This window comes from Plectropomus leopardus, chromosome 8, assembly GCF_026936395.1.
Source record: "Plectropomus leopardus strain MGB_pleo_1.0 chromosome 8, ASM2693639v1, whole genome shotgun sequence".
In the NCBI taxonomy this organism is placed as follows: Eukaryota; Metazoa; Chordata; class Actinopteri; order Perciformes; family Serranidae; genus Plectropomus; species Plectropomus leopardus.
Genome location: NC_142183.1, coordinates 17,246,802 through 17,264,635, shown reverse-complemented (window position 1 = coordinate 17,264,635; position 17,834 = coordinate 17,246,802). Strand labels below are relative to the sequence as shown.

Below are 17,834 nucleotides of genomic sequence, written 5' to 3'. Positions count from 1 at the left end.
ATCCACACAGAAGTTTGAGAATTATGCTGCAGAAACATCCATCTTAAGAAGTTGAAAATGTACAATTTTATGCTTTTAAAAATGAACTAAAATAAAAAAAATCCCACCAGTGTTTCCAAAGCAACATGCATGAAACCTTGTTTGTTGCAGTGATCTGCAGAATCTTTCTTTAAAATACAAGCAGCTTTCTGATCATATAAATGAACCCTTGTTGAAAAAAGAATCATGCTAGATTGGTAAAAGAGCTGTATCATGGTTTAATAGAGGAAGTAAGGCAGCATTTCATAAAATAACATGGTTATTTGTTACATTTGAGCCCCAGTTAAAGATTTTTCGTCTTTCTATTAATGCTTATTTCTCAAAAAGAGAAACGATGGCCCCAGGCTCAACGCTAGGCTCAACAAGTGACGTATTCTCAGTCTTGTGACATGTCAAACAACAGATCCCTGTATGTAAATAAAAAGCTCTGCTGCCTGGAACTGATTCAGCAAAGCGTGATCTTTAAGACTCAGCATGATTGGCTGCCTGGCTGTGAGATACCGAGGTTAAATAGGGGAACGGGAGAGTCAAGGGAGGACTCAGTGCCTGAATGAACTCAACTGCGTTGCTGTGGTGATAACGGGCAGACCGAACGATTGAAGACACATTCAGTGTGTCCCGAAACAGCAGCAGAGTGTTTACGTCTTCGAGCATTCAAGGGGGTCTGGGGTTAATCTCCAGCGTGATTGCCTGCAGCGTGTGACGTGGAAGTGGAGCAGTTGAGGACTGAAAGCACACAGCCAACAAAAGAGTGACTGGCAGGGACAGCATGGGTTGTTTTCATATTACATCTTTATTGTTGGTTTAATAGAAAAAAATGTGCCTCTTTTGATACAGATTCAAAATTACTTCAACAAAAAGAAATAAAAACACAAAAAATTACATTAATTTTTCTAGCAGCATGACTTAATTTCAGATCTTGTGGCGTCACTGGCCTTGTTAGAACATTTTGTAAAATGACTAAAACAAATATGTATTTGTATAAAAAGGTATAGCTTGTGCAGGGAGGACAGAGGACAGCTTTAAGAAGTGAAGAGAGGCAATAGAGGTTTAACTGCAGCAACCTTAGAGAGGTTCAGAGAAGGAAAGTTTAGCAGAGCTCTGCAGTGAAATATTACAAATATTTCAACATGTAAGGCTGTGGGAAGGCCTGGGCCAAGTGTTGGCACCGTACAGCAATATACACCACAAGAAAAAGTTGGATTATTTATAGCTGTGAAAAATATGCACGAACAACACAGAACATATGGAGCACATAAAGACGGTATTTAGGTGAGATTTCCTTCACATTTTTTTTTTAAATGATGGTGCTGGAGGTGGTCCATGGCAGTTAATGGTGTGTTTTGTAAATCATGGCTCATGATAAATTCCTTGACCTTAAGCTATACTGTTCCACATATTGTTTGCACAGTTTTAGGCTGAAAGCACAGCAGTTAAACAGCAAGCAGAGTGTGAGGTCAGAGGAGCAGAGACATGGCACGTTGGAGTCAAATAACAAGGCTCAATATCGTTGTAGTTTGGGTTGACGTCATGTCCGGTCAGAGTCTAATGAGGTGAGACTGGTTAGATGGCCGATAGTTGGAGTTGGATAACGTGACAAACTGATCAAATAAGTACATACAACACATTTTCATCTTGTGAGAATTTACCAAACAAAAGACCAAATAGTGCCTGAATGTGCCTCTCTGTTGCTCTGACGTGCAGACTGTACACCACAGGCAAGCACCAGAGGAAAAGAACAAAACACAAGAGAAATATTAAAGGGACAGGTCACCCCAAATTAAAAATATAAAAATGTCCTCTTAACTGTAGTGTTTTTTATCAATCTAATTATTTTTTGGTGTCAGTTTCCACGTGCTGGAGATTTTTAAAGTAGAGATTTCTGCATTCTCTCCAATATAATGGAACTAGATGGCACTTGGCTTGTGGTGCTCAAAGTGCCAAAAAAGTAAATTTGAAAAACTCAACAGCATTGTCTCTTTCCAGAAATCATGACCCAGTTGCTCAAGATAATCCACAGACCTTGCTGTGGGCAGTTTAATGTAACTAATTTCTTTCACAAAACTTCACCTGCCAGCCGTGAGCATGCTGACACTACAGCTAAGCCTAAGAGGAGGCCATTATTGTTTACATCTTGCATCCATGAGTAGATGCTTCAAGGATTGACCTGGATGCTTCAGCGCTTCAATCATTGCAATGGTATTCAATGTCCAAACCCATATTTGAATGCCCTATTTTTCTATACCATTACATCAAAAATCCCACATTGCCCATAAATTAAGAAATAAAGTCCATCACAACTCTGAGTGGTTATTCTAAGACAAGGACATTTAAACTTTGTGATAGGTGCAATTTTGTTACTTTGACAGTTTGGCCATTTGTGAAGGGCTTACAGATTCACTCGCAAGATGTTAAAAAAAATTCAAGTGTCTGAAATTGTTTAAAAATTTACAAAGATGACCTGCAAAAAGTCAAGTGCCAGTTTTGCCACAGGTCAAACAAAAATCGGCAAACAGCTTAGAAAATCACCTGAAAATTGAAAAAACAGCTTTACTTTTTTTCAATTTTTTTGTAGCTATTATGGCTAATGTTACTGCATGCATGCTCACAAAGTGGCGTATTTTCATGGTATTTTAGTTGCAACACTATCCAAACTATCACCCCAAAATTGGTATTCAGGACAGCCTTTCTTCCGTCTGTGATACGGTACAGTTTGGTTTATAAAAACAATAGTTCCAACAAGAAACCACAAACAAGATCTCTGGATTGCCTTAAGTAAGTGGGTCATCATTTCTGGAAAAAGACATTGAGTTTTTCAATGTATATTTTTGACGTTTTGAGTACAACAAGCCGAGTGCCATCTATTTCCATTCTATTGGAGAGAAGGCAGACATCTCAACGGCAGATATCTCCAACACTCAGCAAATCACACTATCTAGAATGATTAATAGCTCTAAAGGTAAAAAGAAAAATATGTTCTTTGATTTTCGGTTGAACTGTCCCCTTAAGTTTTTATCATTTTGAATGTCAGGGAAAACAGCTTTAAGTCCAACAACAGCTTGAAAACATGCTAATTATACAAAAATTCTTCAAAAACAGTAAGTAGTGTCGTTAGTAGTATATATTTTAGATAAGGGGCTTTACTTTACTTTTAACTGGTCCTGAAACTACTGCAGGCTACAGCAGACAAATGCAAACTTGGAATCCAAGTAAACATTCATCGTTTCGAGTTTAACTTCAGTAAAGTGAAGCGGTCACAGGGAGTGGACCGCGAGCCCAGCGATGCTGCATAGACAAATAGACTTTGGCAGGCCCAACACTGGTTCCACAGACACTGTGCAACCATCCAGACGTACTGTATCATTCTTCATTCATTCAGCTCCTTCACTTCTACATTTCATATCAAATCTGAGCACATAAACCAACTCAACAGTTTCCAGTAGTCATTGAAGTGTATCACTACAAACGCCAACACATAAAAATCAATTTTTAAAAACAATAAAACAGTTTATGGTTAATTAAAAACCATTACAAAGTATATAAAGTACATATGTTGATACATGTCAGATTTCTTTACATGAATCTACTGAGAAAAAACAAAGAAACACTCAGCTGGTTCTGACCAGAAACTGGGTGTCTGACTCAAGTGAGGAGGCTGTTAAGAAAATATCCAGGATTAACAATGAAAAAAAAAAAACACAGAACAATACTGAGTAAAAAGTCATGATAAGATCTGAAAAATGCACTATACATTCTTAAATTTAGCAACTCTGATCAAATCTGGTGTTGGTGGATCACAGCTGGTTCAGTAACTGTAAGGCAGATTTACAACCCAATCGCCGAAAAAAAAACAAAAAAAAAAACATTGACATTTTAAGTTTCTGCAAACCATTGACACGTTACATTCGTACGTTTCAAACGCATCCTATCAATGTTTTTAAAGTGACTTAATTCTGATAAAATGTATGTGAGCTGACTTTGTTATCATTAAGAGAAAGGGATAGTGGAGGACGTGGCATCGAAGCAAGACAGCAGCAGACCACTGTTCAAAACCAACAGACGATTTTTGGTGGGGATTGTGCTACCAAAACCGGGTATATTAGGCCAGACAATGATCCTAACCATAACCAAGAGGTTTTTGTGCCTTAAAATAAACACACGTTTACTAAAGTGTTGTTAATACATAAAGAACTGTAATGAGTGTTTCCCACACACAAACACAGAGTGTATGTGTGGCAGTGGCTGATATGCATGTGTGTCCCTTTGTATCATTCTGTGTCCCCTTTCTAAATTCAGAGGTTTTTGCAGGTCCAAGAACAGTGCAGGTGGAGCTCTCCATGAGTTATTTTCTTCCTCAGCAACAGTTTGTAACTGATTTGTTGATCATATCAGACCTGATCCGATCAGGTTGATGAATGAGATGAGCAATATTTTAGACCCAACAGAATAAACGGTGAAGTGTCACTTTCAGTGCGCCTGACTTTCTGCTGCTCCATCTGTGCCCAGAATACACTCTACACTACGAGATTGTACTGCAATGCCAAACTGAATTGCATATATATTTCAATAGTGCTCCTAATAAAAAGCCCAGCTCTAAAAATAGAGAATCTATTTGTGGCCATAGATGTTTTAATAATAGCAGGCCACCCCAAATAAATGAATATGTTGGAAACCCTCATAAAGTTTCAACATTGTAACGTACAAATGCTACATATCCTTGGTTTGCAGAAATGTACAATGTCGACATTTACTCTGGCGAATGGATTGAGATTTGAAGTTACTGCTGTGCCTCAAAAGTTTTTTTCTAGTCCTCATCTCCTCTTTAAAAACACATTGAGCTGCTAGCTAAAAAGGTGATACATTTAACACAAAGAAAAATGGATGGATTTCACAGTCAAAAATAACACAAAAACAAAACCATTCTAGTTAATGTTGTTTAGACGGATACGTTTTGTGCATAGACACACAATCAGCCTTTGCAGCCTTCGTTAACCGAAAAGCTGAGGTCCTCCAATGTGGCCGCCAGAGGGGAGGCCCTCTGTGGTTTTTTTCATTCACTCATTCATTTACCCGATTGCAGGACACAGGCCTCTAGTTTGACAGCAATAAACTAGTGCAACTTGTAACTAATACTCGGCACAGTAACAGTTATTTATCAAATGTTGCCTCTTTTATTTTACCTCTTTAAAAATGTCATATTTACATTGTGAGTGGATGCTGTGGAATTAAAGCTTTGGCTTACTGATTTTTCATGCATTTTTATAAAAAGCATCTCCTGCAACCTTTTTAAAAACGTCAGTGGGTAGGAGAATATTGATTCGGTCACATAAAGCCCTTTAGAAAAATACTTTAAAATAAAGTGCCTTGTTATTTTTTTTAGATTGAATTGGTCTCAGTTTTTTTAGTTAGATTACTGTGCAGGAGCTATATGTTCAGGTTAATGTGATTTTGATTGGAGGCAGATGAAACTCTGACTGTAATAACAATTTATGATGCTGGTTAGCTTACATGGCTTGTTTGAGAACAATTCAGGCAGCCAGGTACTGTTTAATTACCACTACATTTTGTTTCTGTCTGCTAGCAACAGCTGCGAAAAGTGCCAACAACTGTTTGCACTGCCAACAAAATGTAACACTTCCTCAGCCAAACTAGAAGCCGATGTTTTTTACTCTCAAACATGCTTTCACCATCACATGGGTCTCCACTTATTATAGTTTAGTGTCTCTATCTTCTTTAGTTGGAGATATTAGACATTTATATAAATGCGTTTCTTCAAACATAGAGAGAGAAATGAGGCTTTAGAACAGAGAAACCACTAAACATGGAGGGAGAGGTGAGAGAGCAGGAATGGTGTAGATCAAGAACAAAGGAGCAAATGGATTTGAAGGCAAAATAATGATGAAGGGTAAATGTCTACATGGATTATGCACCAACTGTAAGATTATAGGGAATGGAAGTTTGACATTGCCACAGTTTTGTGGTTCCTTAACAGACGCTAATGAGGTTTCCAAGGAAGCAACGGTGATTGAAAACAGGCGTTTGGCAGCTTTGCAGCTCTGAGACATGATTCCAACAACAAAACCACGACACAGAAGAGTGAAATTAAAGTAATGAAGAACTTGTTCAACTGGATTGCTGAGGATTGTTTGATTACTGAGGTATAGATGTATGTTTCCTATTCAGACTTGTTTGTAACATTACCAAAAAAGCTACACTCAGCAGTGAGGTTTGTGTAGCTTTCAGGTTCTAAACAGTTGTAACACAGACACCAACCTAATAATGGCAGTGACAGCAAAGAGGGGGATTGACAAAAAGGAACATTTCCTTCCTGACTGTGTGTACCAATTCCCCTCTGTGCTATTCAGTTATGCGCATAACCAGAGTGTAACTTGAACAGTCGATTATTGCAGCTCTATTTTACATCTGTTCATTAAAGTTCAAAAGAACTTGTAATCTAAGAGTGCAGAGGTAAGTGGTCCAAATGTTTACCAAAAATAATAACTGCAAACTGTCCTCGTCACGGACTATATCGATTTGTTTCGTTACTGCCAACACAGTGAGTGATGCCCTCAGGACACGGAGCTAAACTAAAGCAGCAAATTGAGTGGATTATCTGTGAGATGGCCTGATGAGGTCTCGGGCCATTTGGCAGCTTCGATCTCAGTAGTCCCCTCTCATAAACTGATTGCAATGTCGTAACTGCCTCTACTGTCATAAATGCAGATGCACAAGTGCCAAACTTTCACACAGAGGAAGGTTCTAAACAAAATGATCCAAGTCTGAAATTGATGAAAACCTATGCTACCAACAGCTGTTAATCTCCCATTAGGACTGCATGATTCCAACTCAGCGTGCACACTGCAAAAAACTACTGTCAAAGCCGTAACAAACAGTTTATGTAGATTTGTCTAGCACCCTGCTGAAACTTTAAAAGGCCAATAATAACTGTAGAGTGATGATTGAAAAAAAACAGAGTTAAGGCTGTACAGACTCATGAGAAGACCTTGTACCAACTGTAAAGTTACATTAATATCAGGCAGCAGATACACAGCTCTCACAGCTCACCACTACTGAATGCATAAGTTAAAGGAATGCTTCGACTTCCAAAATGAATATTTATATATCAGTTACTCACCCTGTGTTACACTGAATTCAGAAAGAATTTTGTGAATTTTTTCTCAGATGCATCCATGATTAACGAAGAATAAGAAATTTGAGAAAAATTAAGTCAAAGGCAACCTCGTTTCACAACAGCAAAACTGTATCAACACAAAATCTCACACAACTTCTGTCTGTTCGGGATGCTCTGAGCATGTGACTGGACAAATGACATTATACTGCACAAGTTGTGTAAGAGTTTGTGAAGGGATGTTGATGTGGTTTTGCTCTTGTTAAATGCCGACCCCTTTGACTTCAGTTCATCGAGAATTTTTCCTTACAAATTCAACATACAACTGTGTGAATAAATGATAAACAAATGGTCATATCAGGGATGAAGTATCCCTTCAACCTGCCACAAGCAGCAAAGTCACTGACCTAAATTCAAACAGTGAAAAAAAATCCAAGGGGGTTTGTGACATGAATCAGTGGGAATCACCAGCTGCCACAATCACACATCTGTCTGCCATGCAGGCAAGCCAGTAAAGCAGTTGAAGTCATGTTGCTGAAGTATTTTGGACCCTGGATGTGAGTACAGTGTGCTGTTGAGTTGAGGTGATTGTGTCTGATCGCTGATAACTTCTGTGACATTTACAAGCGATGCTTCTCTTGTAGCTGTCCCAGCAGAAACAGCAGAGTTGAATAAACTCAAAATGAGATTGTTATTCATCTACACAAATAAATGCATTATGTTAAGAAAAAAATCAGATGCATGAGGTACTACTCAAAGAAAGTGTGAATGTATCCCTTCCCTAATTCTTATTTTATATGCCTCTTAACCATGTGTTTATATGGAATCTAGAAACAAAGCAAAGTATTTTTAGAGCTTCAAAAAGCAAAAGTAGCTGAATAAATGCAGTGAAATCAGAAACCACTGTCGGTTAAAATCTCTTCATTTCTTTCCTCTTGGAGGTACGTGTTACTACAGAGTCCCCACTGATTAAACAATCATAGTTGAGACTGTGTTGTGCTTTCCCCCTCATATATTCCCATCATCATCCTACGCTGATGTGCCTTCTTCTCGTCCTCTCTGTGGCTTGCAGCCAGAGCGCCCTTTTCGATTTCTCTCCACGTGAAAATAACAAACAGCCCATGAGAGTCCAGGAGGGTGAGAGGGTTACAGGTCAGCCGACAGGAAGTCCATGGTTGAGAGGAGGGAAATCTAAGCATGAGAAAAGGTGCTGGTGGGCTGAATCCCTGGGAGAAAGAAAAGCAAAAGGAGAGTACAATATAAGAAAATATGTGTGCATTAGACTTTCCGGTGTACAAACACGATGTAAATGTATGTAACCTTTGTACGGTGCGACTCAAATGTGTGTCTCCACGTCAGTGTAGCCCGGCAGGATGTCTCCATTGGAGCAGCTCTTGGGCTCCCCCGCTGGTGAGGCTGTGGGCAGCATGTGGGCAGTTGTGGATGTCTCCTCTGGTGACGCCGCTGCCTGGAGCCTGCGGTGTATCAGGGGCACAAAGAACAGCACCACGCCCCCCACCATAAGAGGCACCCCGGCCAGGGAGAAGGCCACCGTGTAGTTTCCAAAGTGATCGCGTAGCAGACCTGTGCAATGGAGGCAGAGGGACAGAGTTAATTTATAATGTCTTAAATCTTTGAAACACAACCTGAGCTATGAAGCAATTAGCCTAGCTTAGCTGATAGTCTGAAAAAAGATACTAAGCCCTCCCCTACGAGGAATGCAACTATTATTAATGTTATTAAGTTAAGCTATAAAACGTCGAAATGTCTGCATTGAAAAAGATCTATTTGTGATTTTAGCGAAAGAAGTGCTGCATTTGTGCAGCAGCTCGCATTCATAATCTGAAATTAACACTTGACCAAATGTAGGTAGATTTTCTGTTTGGCTAGAAAATCTCGGAAGGTTATCCACCTCACAAACAGGTAAATGTTTGTACCAAAATAGCCATGCTGTGAGTCTCCTTTCATGAAATTTGGCGGAAACAACTTATTGAGTTGTATTTAGGCTTGTATTAGCCAATGGTCAATATCTTAGCCTATTATCTTGATTCAATTTACTGAAACTAAAGCATATGTGGCACAAAAGTGCAATGTATTATTTGGGTCAGTTGGAAAAAAAAAACTTTGCCAGTGGATTTTTTTTATCTACCAGTCACCTTGGCCGGTGAGTCAAAAAGTTGGGGAAAAAAATTACCAGCTTTCAGCAAGATGGTGAGCTATTTATTTAAAAAGAGTGACATAACAGCAGCTACAAATCTTGATTTTTCTGACCAGTTGAGGTTTTATGTCTCACTTTGCTGCAGTAGGTGTAAAGGTGGGCGTGTCAGTACACCATGACATCATCAGCGCTGAATATACTGACATATCCTTAGATTTGGCTCACCATTGTTTTGCCTCATTAATGCACTAAAGCAGGTTCAAAAAGGTCAAAGGACAAAACAAGATATGTCCACAGTAATTCTGTAACATATTTCAACAGTGGAGGCTAACAGGGGGATTGTCTCATTGTGTTGAAACACAGCACTAAAACCTCACCCGGTCTGCAGGTCGTATGTCCACATTCTATATTTATCTGCACGCGAGCACAGGCAAACAAGCTGTACCGACAGTGAGAAAGCAAGGTCAACGAGTTTAACACACTGCACTACATGTTTAATCTACCGCCGAGCTTGTGACGTGGGAGCAGTAGGAGGCGTGTGCGCTCACATTGTTGACTGTACCATATGCATTCTTGCTCATGAACTGTACAGACTGTACAGAACAGCACGGTGGTAATCACATTCAGACTTCTGAGGAGCAGAGCTGCCTTTGTTTTGGGTGCAGGGTAAATGCATGGCTTTTTTATACTAAACAAAATGTAACAAATAAATAGAAAATCTATATTACACATTTAAATAGCATGCATCATGTACATGTTACATGTTATGCTTAACCTATAACCATAACATCTGCATCTGTGTTCAGTCAAGAGGAAAATTTATGCCACTGTGCTGTACTTTGTGTCTGAATGTAGGTCATTGTGTACAAAGACAAAAAATGCAATCATTTGGATGGTTTATCTCCACATGCAATGGATGGGGTGATAGTCACTGACAAAAGTAGAGATTTTTCAGGCATAAAATTGGCTGTAGAGAACTACAAGTGGGGGGCAAAGTAATTGCATTTTTTTCTCAACACAAAACTCCTTCCAGCCTTAATGTTTCCTCTGTATGTTACCAAAAACGAACAAACTGTAAAACTAAAGTTTACAAAAAAGCAATACAGTTTATTATGGGGTACAGTGAATTTCCAGCACAGTGCTTTTATTTTTATTTGCCATTTCTGTTCTATTGTTCTATTCTTACAATATGTTTTTTTCTTTGTGTTTTAAGCCCAAATAAAATTGAAAATGTGGTAATTTTTCTTATGTATTGACCTTGAACTAATGACTAAGGAGAAATCTGGACCCCATTGCTGGACCAGTTAGGAACCACTGCACTGGAAGACATTGAAAAGACTAAAGTCTAAAACCCTCTCACATCTGACAACAATGTGACTTTTCAGTCATACACTACAAGATCTGCAAAGATCTGAAAATAGTGATCCTGCAAGATCCCCATTTTCAAGAGTTAGGTGTCCATAAAAACACTCTAATTTAATTCTAGAAACACAAGATAAAAGGCACCATATGTTGACAGCAGTCTGGTCAATTCAGCATCAATATTATCTATTCAAATAAACCGCTTACATACTTTTCTACCTTTGTTCTACCTTCAACAGGGAGCCACCTAAACTCTCTTTGATTGGTTTGAGCTAATCATAGACTGTATAATTATGGATGCAGCTACCATAACATCATCCATTGGTTTGTCGACTGTCATTTTTTTAATTTATTATCTGCAGATTTTTTTTTTTTTTTTTTTTGCAGTTCCACATTGGCTTTATTTTCCAGCCTCGGAGGTTCCCGCTCGGGGCTAATCTGCATTCTTGGACTGTGATTAAGGACGACCCTAATTAGTTTAGTCTGAGCTTTTAGAAGATTACCTTTTGATCTTTTATTTATCCCACTGTACCTGCTTATGTAGGTGTAATCATAGTGGTACTGAACTATTTATGCAGCTAATGTCCTCATGGTTTCCTTATCAAGAAACTTGGATATTCTTAAAAAGTGAAACTGGGTTGTTTTGTTTTGAGCTTGAGAAATTAAATTTGGACAAACATCTGAAACCATGAATAAAAACATATGGTATGCAGAGCAGCAGCCACAAAAGGAAGTGTTTTATAGTAAAAGCTGCTCAGGTTTGTGTGAGATCTGAGAGAGGTTGGCAAGAGAGAGCAGGAGGATGCCTGAGTCATCAAATGAGTGGTCTGCCCTCAGTTCTCCTCTATACACTTGTGTTGTTAGAGAGCTGGAGAGAAGAGGAGAGGAAGGAGGAAGAGGAGACATAAGGGGAGTTGAGTTCTGAGATCTGACCCTGTATGTACTTTTTTCCCCTGAAGACAAATCCCTAGAGACAGCCAACAGTTGGCCACATGCCCAAAACCTCTCAACACTAAATACAATCCTCTGTACAGTCTATCCTGCCCTACATTTGTCTCTCTCTCCCCTTACTCCCTACATACAGTTTTACTCTATCAATCAGCTTGTTGTGCACTGTTACTGCCAACATCTTCAGCGCTTTTTTTTGCTTCTCACCAGCAATGGGTGGACCCGCAGTCATGGGAAGAGACATAAGGCCGAGAATGTATCCTATGGCCTGCGAGGCCTGCATGGGCCCGACCAGCTCAAACGCTATGGGGGCCATCATGGTGAGGAAGCAGCCGTCACACAGCCCCAGGAACACGCACACCGCCACCAGACCCTCGAACACCGAGCACTGAGGAATTAGTATAGACATCAGGCCCAGAGCCAAGAAGGACGCCACCTGAAACAGACACATTGAAAATAGAAAAGAAAGCCTTAATTGTTATTGTACAGAATACAATGAAACCAGGAGCGCTTTACAGAACAATGTAAAAAAAAAAAAAGACACAGGAAAACAATACGAAAACAACTTCAGCAAAACGGACAAAACAGGTTCCAAAAAAACAAGAAAAATACATAAACGTACTGCAAAACTGCACTACAATAATAATATTTATTGCACTTGTATAACTGGAATTACGGCACCTGTATGAATGTACCTTAAGTACTGCACTAAAATAAAACAAGTTTTGGTCCACTTTGTAGGGTTTCGGGGCATATATTGACAGAAATAGAACAGAATATAATAAGAATGTTTTATTTAGCGTGTAATCCCCTAAAAAAATATATATTTTTTTGTTTTTACTACCTTAGAATGAGCTGTTTACATCTACATAGGGAAGTCCCCATCCTTGGCGTCCGTTAGGTTTCACCGCCAACGAACGAACAAACCTATCTTTGTCTCTCCAAAAAGCTACTTACGTTTTTGCAGCCCCTCAGCAGCAATTGTGCCAGAAAAAGAGATTTTTTTAATGTGAAACTGCTTTATGCAGTGTTTTTACCAGTTTAAATCACCTGGTCTCTTTGTTTTGGAGAGGAAAAGATCTCTACAGATAATTTGTCTACTGGTAAAAAGCTCATGAAAGTCTAGATTGTAAGTTTTCAGAGAAAAAAGGTCCGAACACATCGGCAGGTGCTGGGCTAGCGGCTCATCTGCAATGAGCCAAAAAGCGTTGGAAAAAACACTGATTTGTGACACAAAACTGCTTTATTCACTGTTTTTACTGATTTAAATCACCTGGTTTGTCTGTTTTGGAGAGGAAGAGTCCTCTGCAGATGATTCGTCTCCTGATAAAAACCTCCTGAACAATGAACACTGAAGGAAATATAACTGGGAGAAGTTTTTTTTTTTATTTATTTATTTAATTTATTTATTTTTTTTCTCTCTAGTATTTACAGAAGCACTGATGATAGTAACAGAGGGGAATCCTAATGTTGAAAACTGAGAGCTGAAACTGACTTTATTATTACAAAATAGTTAAATGCCATTTTCCAGTAAATTTGTTACGTTTTGATCTAGTATGTTGCTTTTGTTCCCTTTGAGCACGATTAGCTGAAATAATAAGCTTTGTGGAGATTATAGCTATGATAAAGCAATATAAATCTGAGGAATTTCCAAACAGCTCCCTAACACCATCTGTTCTATAGGCTGAGCAAGGAATTAAGGTCTGTTCTTTGTGTTTTTGTTTGCAGCTAGCAGAGGCTGCCTGTCTGTTTGTTCAAATCTAAACAGTCAGCTTATACTGTTGCATTACACTGAGCTCAGAGAGTTCATGAGTTTAATACTGTGATCGCTGAAGGAGGGTTCTGTGCCTCAGCAATGTACTGAAAAGTGTTACCTTAAAGTCGTTAAGCCCTGGATAAGAGAAAGAACAAACATTCCCATCTATAAAAGACTCCAGTGTGTTTATCTTTTATAATAGCAGAAGAGAAATGGCAGTGAATTTGCTGCAGATTTTCTTTTTCAGTGGAAAACATTATCGCAGCACAATCTTATTATCCACTAGCAGCAATTGAAACATATGTTTTGTGTTTTTATATCTGCACATTTTTAGCACGCGTGTCGCATCCGTGTCAGTGCCCCTCTGCTTATAAACAACATGCAGACGGGGGTGTGGTGGTTCTGGACAACACATCCCATGGATCAGCTGTGTGTTTGCATTCAGCAGGAGCTACTTATAGATGGGAAAGATATGTCAAATCCTGTTTGTATTCTACTCTCACACCTGCTTTGAACTGCTGTGCTTCCATTTCCTCAGGACTGAATCATCCCAGCTGCTATTATCTAGACGAATAATTCTTTCAGCAACATGAAAGCTTTTTATTCTGGTACTGTAAATGTGTGCGAATTAGAATCTGCGTCATGTTTACCTGCAGCCTATGAGCCTGTAAAGACGCACACTGAATCACTCTGATAGCAAAGCAAAATGTGTAATGTTCAAACTAGTGACACTAAATAATCATTTTCAGTGGGAGTGTCATATTCTACACCAGGGGTGTCATACTCATTTTAGTTCGGGCCACACACAGCACAATTTGATGTTGGGTGGGCTTGACCAGTAAAACCAGCGGATATCTTACAGTTGAACAAACTCTGATACAGTGAAAATGATTGATTTTCAGTATGGGTGTAGTTTGGATGATATCCTGAACTCAGTTATTGTCAGGAATTAACAAGTTAAAAACATATATATATATATATACATACATACACACACACACACACACACACACACACACACACACACACACACATATTTATATTTAATAGTACCTTGATTTTTAGATTTGCAGTAATTTTAAGATAGAAGTGTTGGACTCTACATCTATGAACGAGGCTGTCTCTATAGAACATCATTTATTTAACTACTGTAATCTAACACAGGCTACATACCAGTGCATCACAGTGTGAGGCAGTGGGGCTTGGTCGAAAAGAAAAAAAATAATTTATTATAACCCGAAACCTCTGTCAGCTCCTTTCCAGATGAAAGAATGGATCAACTGTTCAATCAGCCCGAGAGCATAGTTACCCTGTTGCTTGTTTTGAGCCCGTTAACAGTAAAAAAACAAGCGCTCAATTGTGCAGCGTGTTAACTGAAGAGTAATGTCTGTGACAAAATAATAAAATATATTAAGATTTTTAAATTTGCTGTTAACTCATATTTCTTAGGATTTGGCTGGGTGTGCCAGCTTGAGAGTAAGGTGGTACAGGCACATCGGAGCACACCCGCTGCTGGTCTAAGGACATTTTTACATGAATACAGGAGGATTTACATAAATATGCACATTTTCCACTTGATGTAATAAAGCTCATATACATATTTTTTAAGGTATGACACAATTAGACTGAAACTAATGTACTAATAGCGTGATGATGCTATCAAACTTAACCACCCCACTCCCAATGTTGAACCTAAATTAGCGCCAGTGGTATGAATGCCTAAAAACTGAGGAGCAGGTGGCACCTTGTACAGTAGCCATGGCAACCAGTGTGTGAATGTGCATGTGAATAGGTGAATGTGACTCATAATGTTAATATGATTGAGTAGTTGAATGACTCGAAAAGCACTGTACAAGTGCAGGTCCATTCATTATTTGAAACTTTTGACACATTTAAAATGAACATTATTCATTGTAACACCCTACATAAGACACAAAATATGGAAAAGCATAACAGGTCTCTTTACAAATCAAGCCACATTTAATCTCAACTCAATGCTCCACGCCCACATAGCATTTTTTATTACATGAGTTTAAAAGAAAAAATGAAGTGCCTACATTTCATGTCTTCAGGCATTTCCTCACCTGCATGTAGATCTTTTTAAGACCAGGAATGTGGTCTCCGATCTTGCCAAAAGTGAGGCGTCCCACCCCAGATGAAGCTCCTATGCAGACCAGGAGCACCCATTCCTTCTGGGTCCCTTTGAACTGCTCCTTCACAAAGTTCATCTGAGATATAGAGAGAAAAAGACATAATGCTGTGTGAGCTTTGGCTGTGTGTTTGGTGATTAGATATGATTGTGCTGCAAAGAAACTCACTTGAGAGGCTTCCAATAATGAGTTACAGATATCACACAACCAGCAGGTGAACTTTACCATATTCTCATGCTTCACGCTAAAGATGTCAATGAACTCTGCACATGGGTGTGCATTCGATGGAGTGGAGGTATGTCCATCCATAACACCAAAGCCAAGGCCTAACAACAACAAAATGTCATCATCCACAGACCTTTGGAACAGGACAGGAAGACCCAACGCATATAGGTCAGACCCTCCCACTCCCCTCAGCCCTGACCACCCAAATCTGATCCAAAACATTAAACCGCCCTCTGAAGTCTTTCCTGAACTTGCGAAATATTTGCTCTGCTTTGAAGGGCTCTACATTCATCAATGGCCATAGGATAGGCATGTTTAGGGATACAGAGAGGCCATACAGGAGAGGTTTCCTGAGGTGGTCGAGCCAATACAAAGACCGGGGCTGTGTTTACATCTGGGCCTCGGCCTGAAACAACAGGTCTGACAGAGGGAGGCCGGAGCTGGAACATCCGACATCTGGATGGAGGGAGATCAACTTCACAGCTCCACGCTGCAGCTTTACACTTCATCCTCATCCTTCACCCTCATCCTTCACTTTCTGGCTATCTCACACCAAAGTCGGTAATAGGTCACGTGAAGATTTTTCAAATATACTATAAGCAAAATTACTGTGCTTTGACTTGGGAGAGATCCAACTTCTTTTTTCATCACGATGTTATTAAATTCCAACAGAAATCAGAATAAGTCATCCTTTTTGCAATCAAAAAATAATGTCAGTGTTATCTTAGATATACTGTAAAGAGTTTCTTTACTAGTATTGAAAAGAAAGAAAAAGAGGTCTTTGGAGAAATATCACAAAGATTGCCTTTCCTTTTGGCCACTTAAAATGCGGTGTCTCCTTTTAACTGACGGCAGCTGGTAGGCTGAGCACCAGCAGGGGAACAAGACACCAATGCCACATTTCCGCTGCATGATACGACACAGCTCTATTTAACCGGACTCGCTGTTTTTTAGTTTTCAACTGGCAAGAGTTGTGAATAGCACCTGGTACTTTGTTGGCTCCATCTCGGTCAAGGTTTCAAGTAAGCTGAGCCAATATTCGAAGGTCGAGTTAAAACCATACTAAGGTTTTAAAAAACTTAATATTCAGACACTAATCAATACTAAAAAATAGTACTGGATACAATACTAATTTGCAACAGTGTTGATACCTATAGTGCCAGGTTAGTAAAGCTCCTGTTTCAAGATCATTAAAGTATTAAACATTTATCCTTAATGTTAATCTGGCCAATGGTACACATTAACATTATGTTTTATTATTAGCTATTAGCCAACAGTCACAGTAGCCTTCTATTGTGCTATCATTAAGATAGCAGCAAACAGCTAATAATAAAACGACCTTTAATGTGCGAGCTACGCAGCCAATGTTATCAGTCCTGCGCGTCTGTGACACTAATCTGACAAGTTTACACCATTATTTGTGTCTGAAAAGTATTATGTTTCTCCTAAAGTCCCAGATTGAAGATGAGAAAAGTCGACCTGCAACTAGATAGAAACACTTGCAGCCTACCCTGCTGACTCTGTTCGATCACCAACAAAAATATGGTGCCAAGTTTCCAGAAGCGCAGAAAATAAACAGGGCTGTAGCGGAGTAGGTATGCATGTCATTGCCTATATGACAGACTCAGGGCTTAAAATAATTACAAGACTAAACAAGAGGCTTCAGGAGGGCAAGACTGTAAATATCAATTATGTAAAACAAAAGTAAGAGAGGGAATCTTGTATTGTATTTCAGAGGAAGTTTGAAAGAAATATTGTGAATGTCAATGGAGGATATCGAGCTAAACTGAGTGGAGGACTTTTGGCTGGTAGAGTCTCTGTAGATTTTGTACAATTTGTTTTGAGTCTGCCCAAAAGTAAATGCTTTATGGCATATGATTTATGCAGTATTAGGGACTAGATTTGGGATAACCATCATATTTAAGTGGAATGAACTCCTGTTTGGCATTTTACTTTCAACATCTACAAACATAAAAACAAAAAAAGCGATTACAAGGAAATTACTCCAGCCAGATACTCCATCAGCAGAGAACTGGTATGATATAATTCATGACATTTTTGTAATGG

At 39.1% G+C, this 17,834-nt stretch overlaps 1 protein-coding gene across 1 annotated transcript in view; it reads right to left on the bottom strand.

Moving 5' to 3' along the window:
- Window positions 1–813: 813 nt before the first annotated feature.
- slc16a2 (solute carrier family 16 member 2) overlaps window positions 814–17,834 on the bottom strand; it is a 37,032-nt gene continuing 20,011 nt past the window's right edge. Inside the window, exons 4-7 of the mRNA XM_042493169.2 lie at window positions 15,477–15,620; window positions 11,844–12,072; window positions 8,489–8,752; window positions 814–8,394 (exon numbers count right to left, since the gene is read on the bottom strand). Of these exons, the coding sequence (XP_042349103.1) occupies window positions 8,505–8,752; window positions 11,844–12,072; window positions 15,477–15,620 (621 nt within the window). The 3' untranslated portion in view covers window positions 814–8,394; window positions 8,489–8,504. The remainder of the gene's footprint in view (window positions 8,395–8,488; window positions 8,753–11,843; window positions 12,073–15,476; window positions 15,621–17,834) is intronic.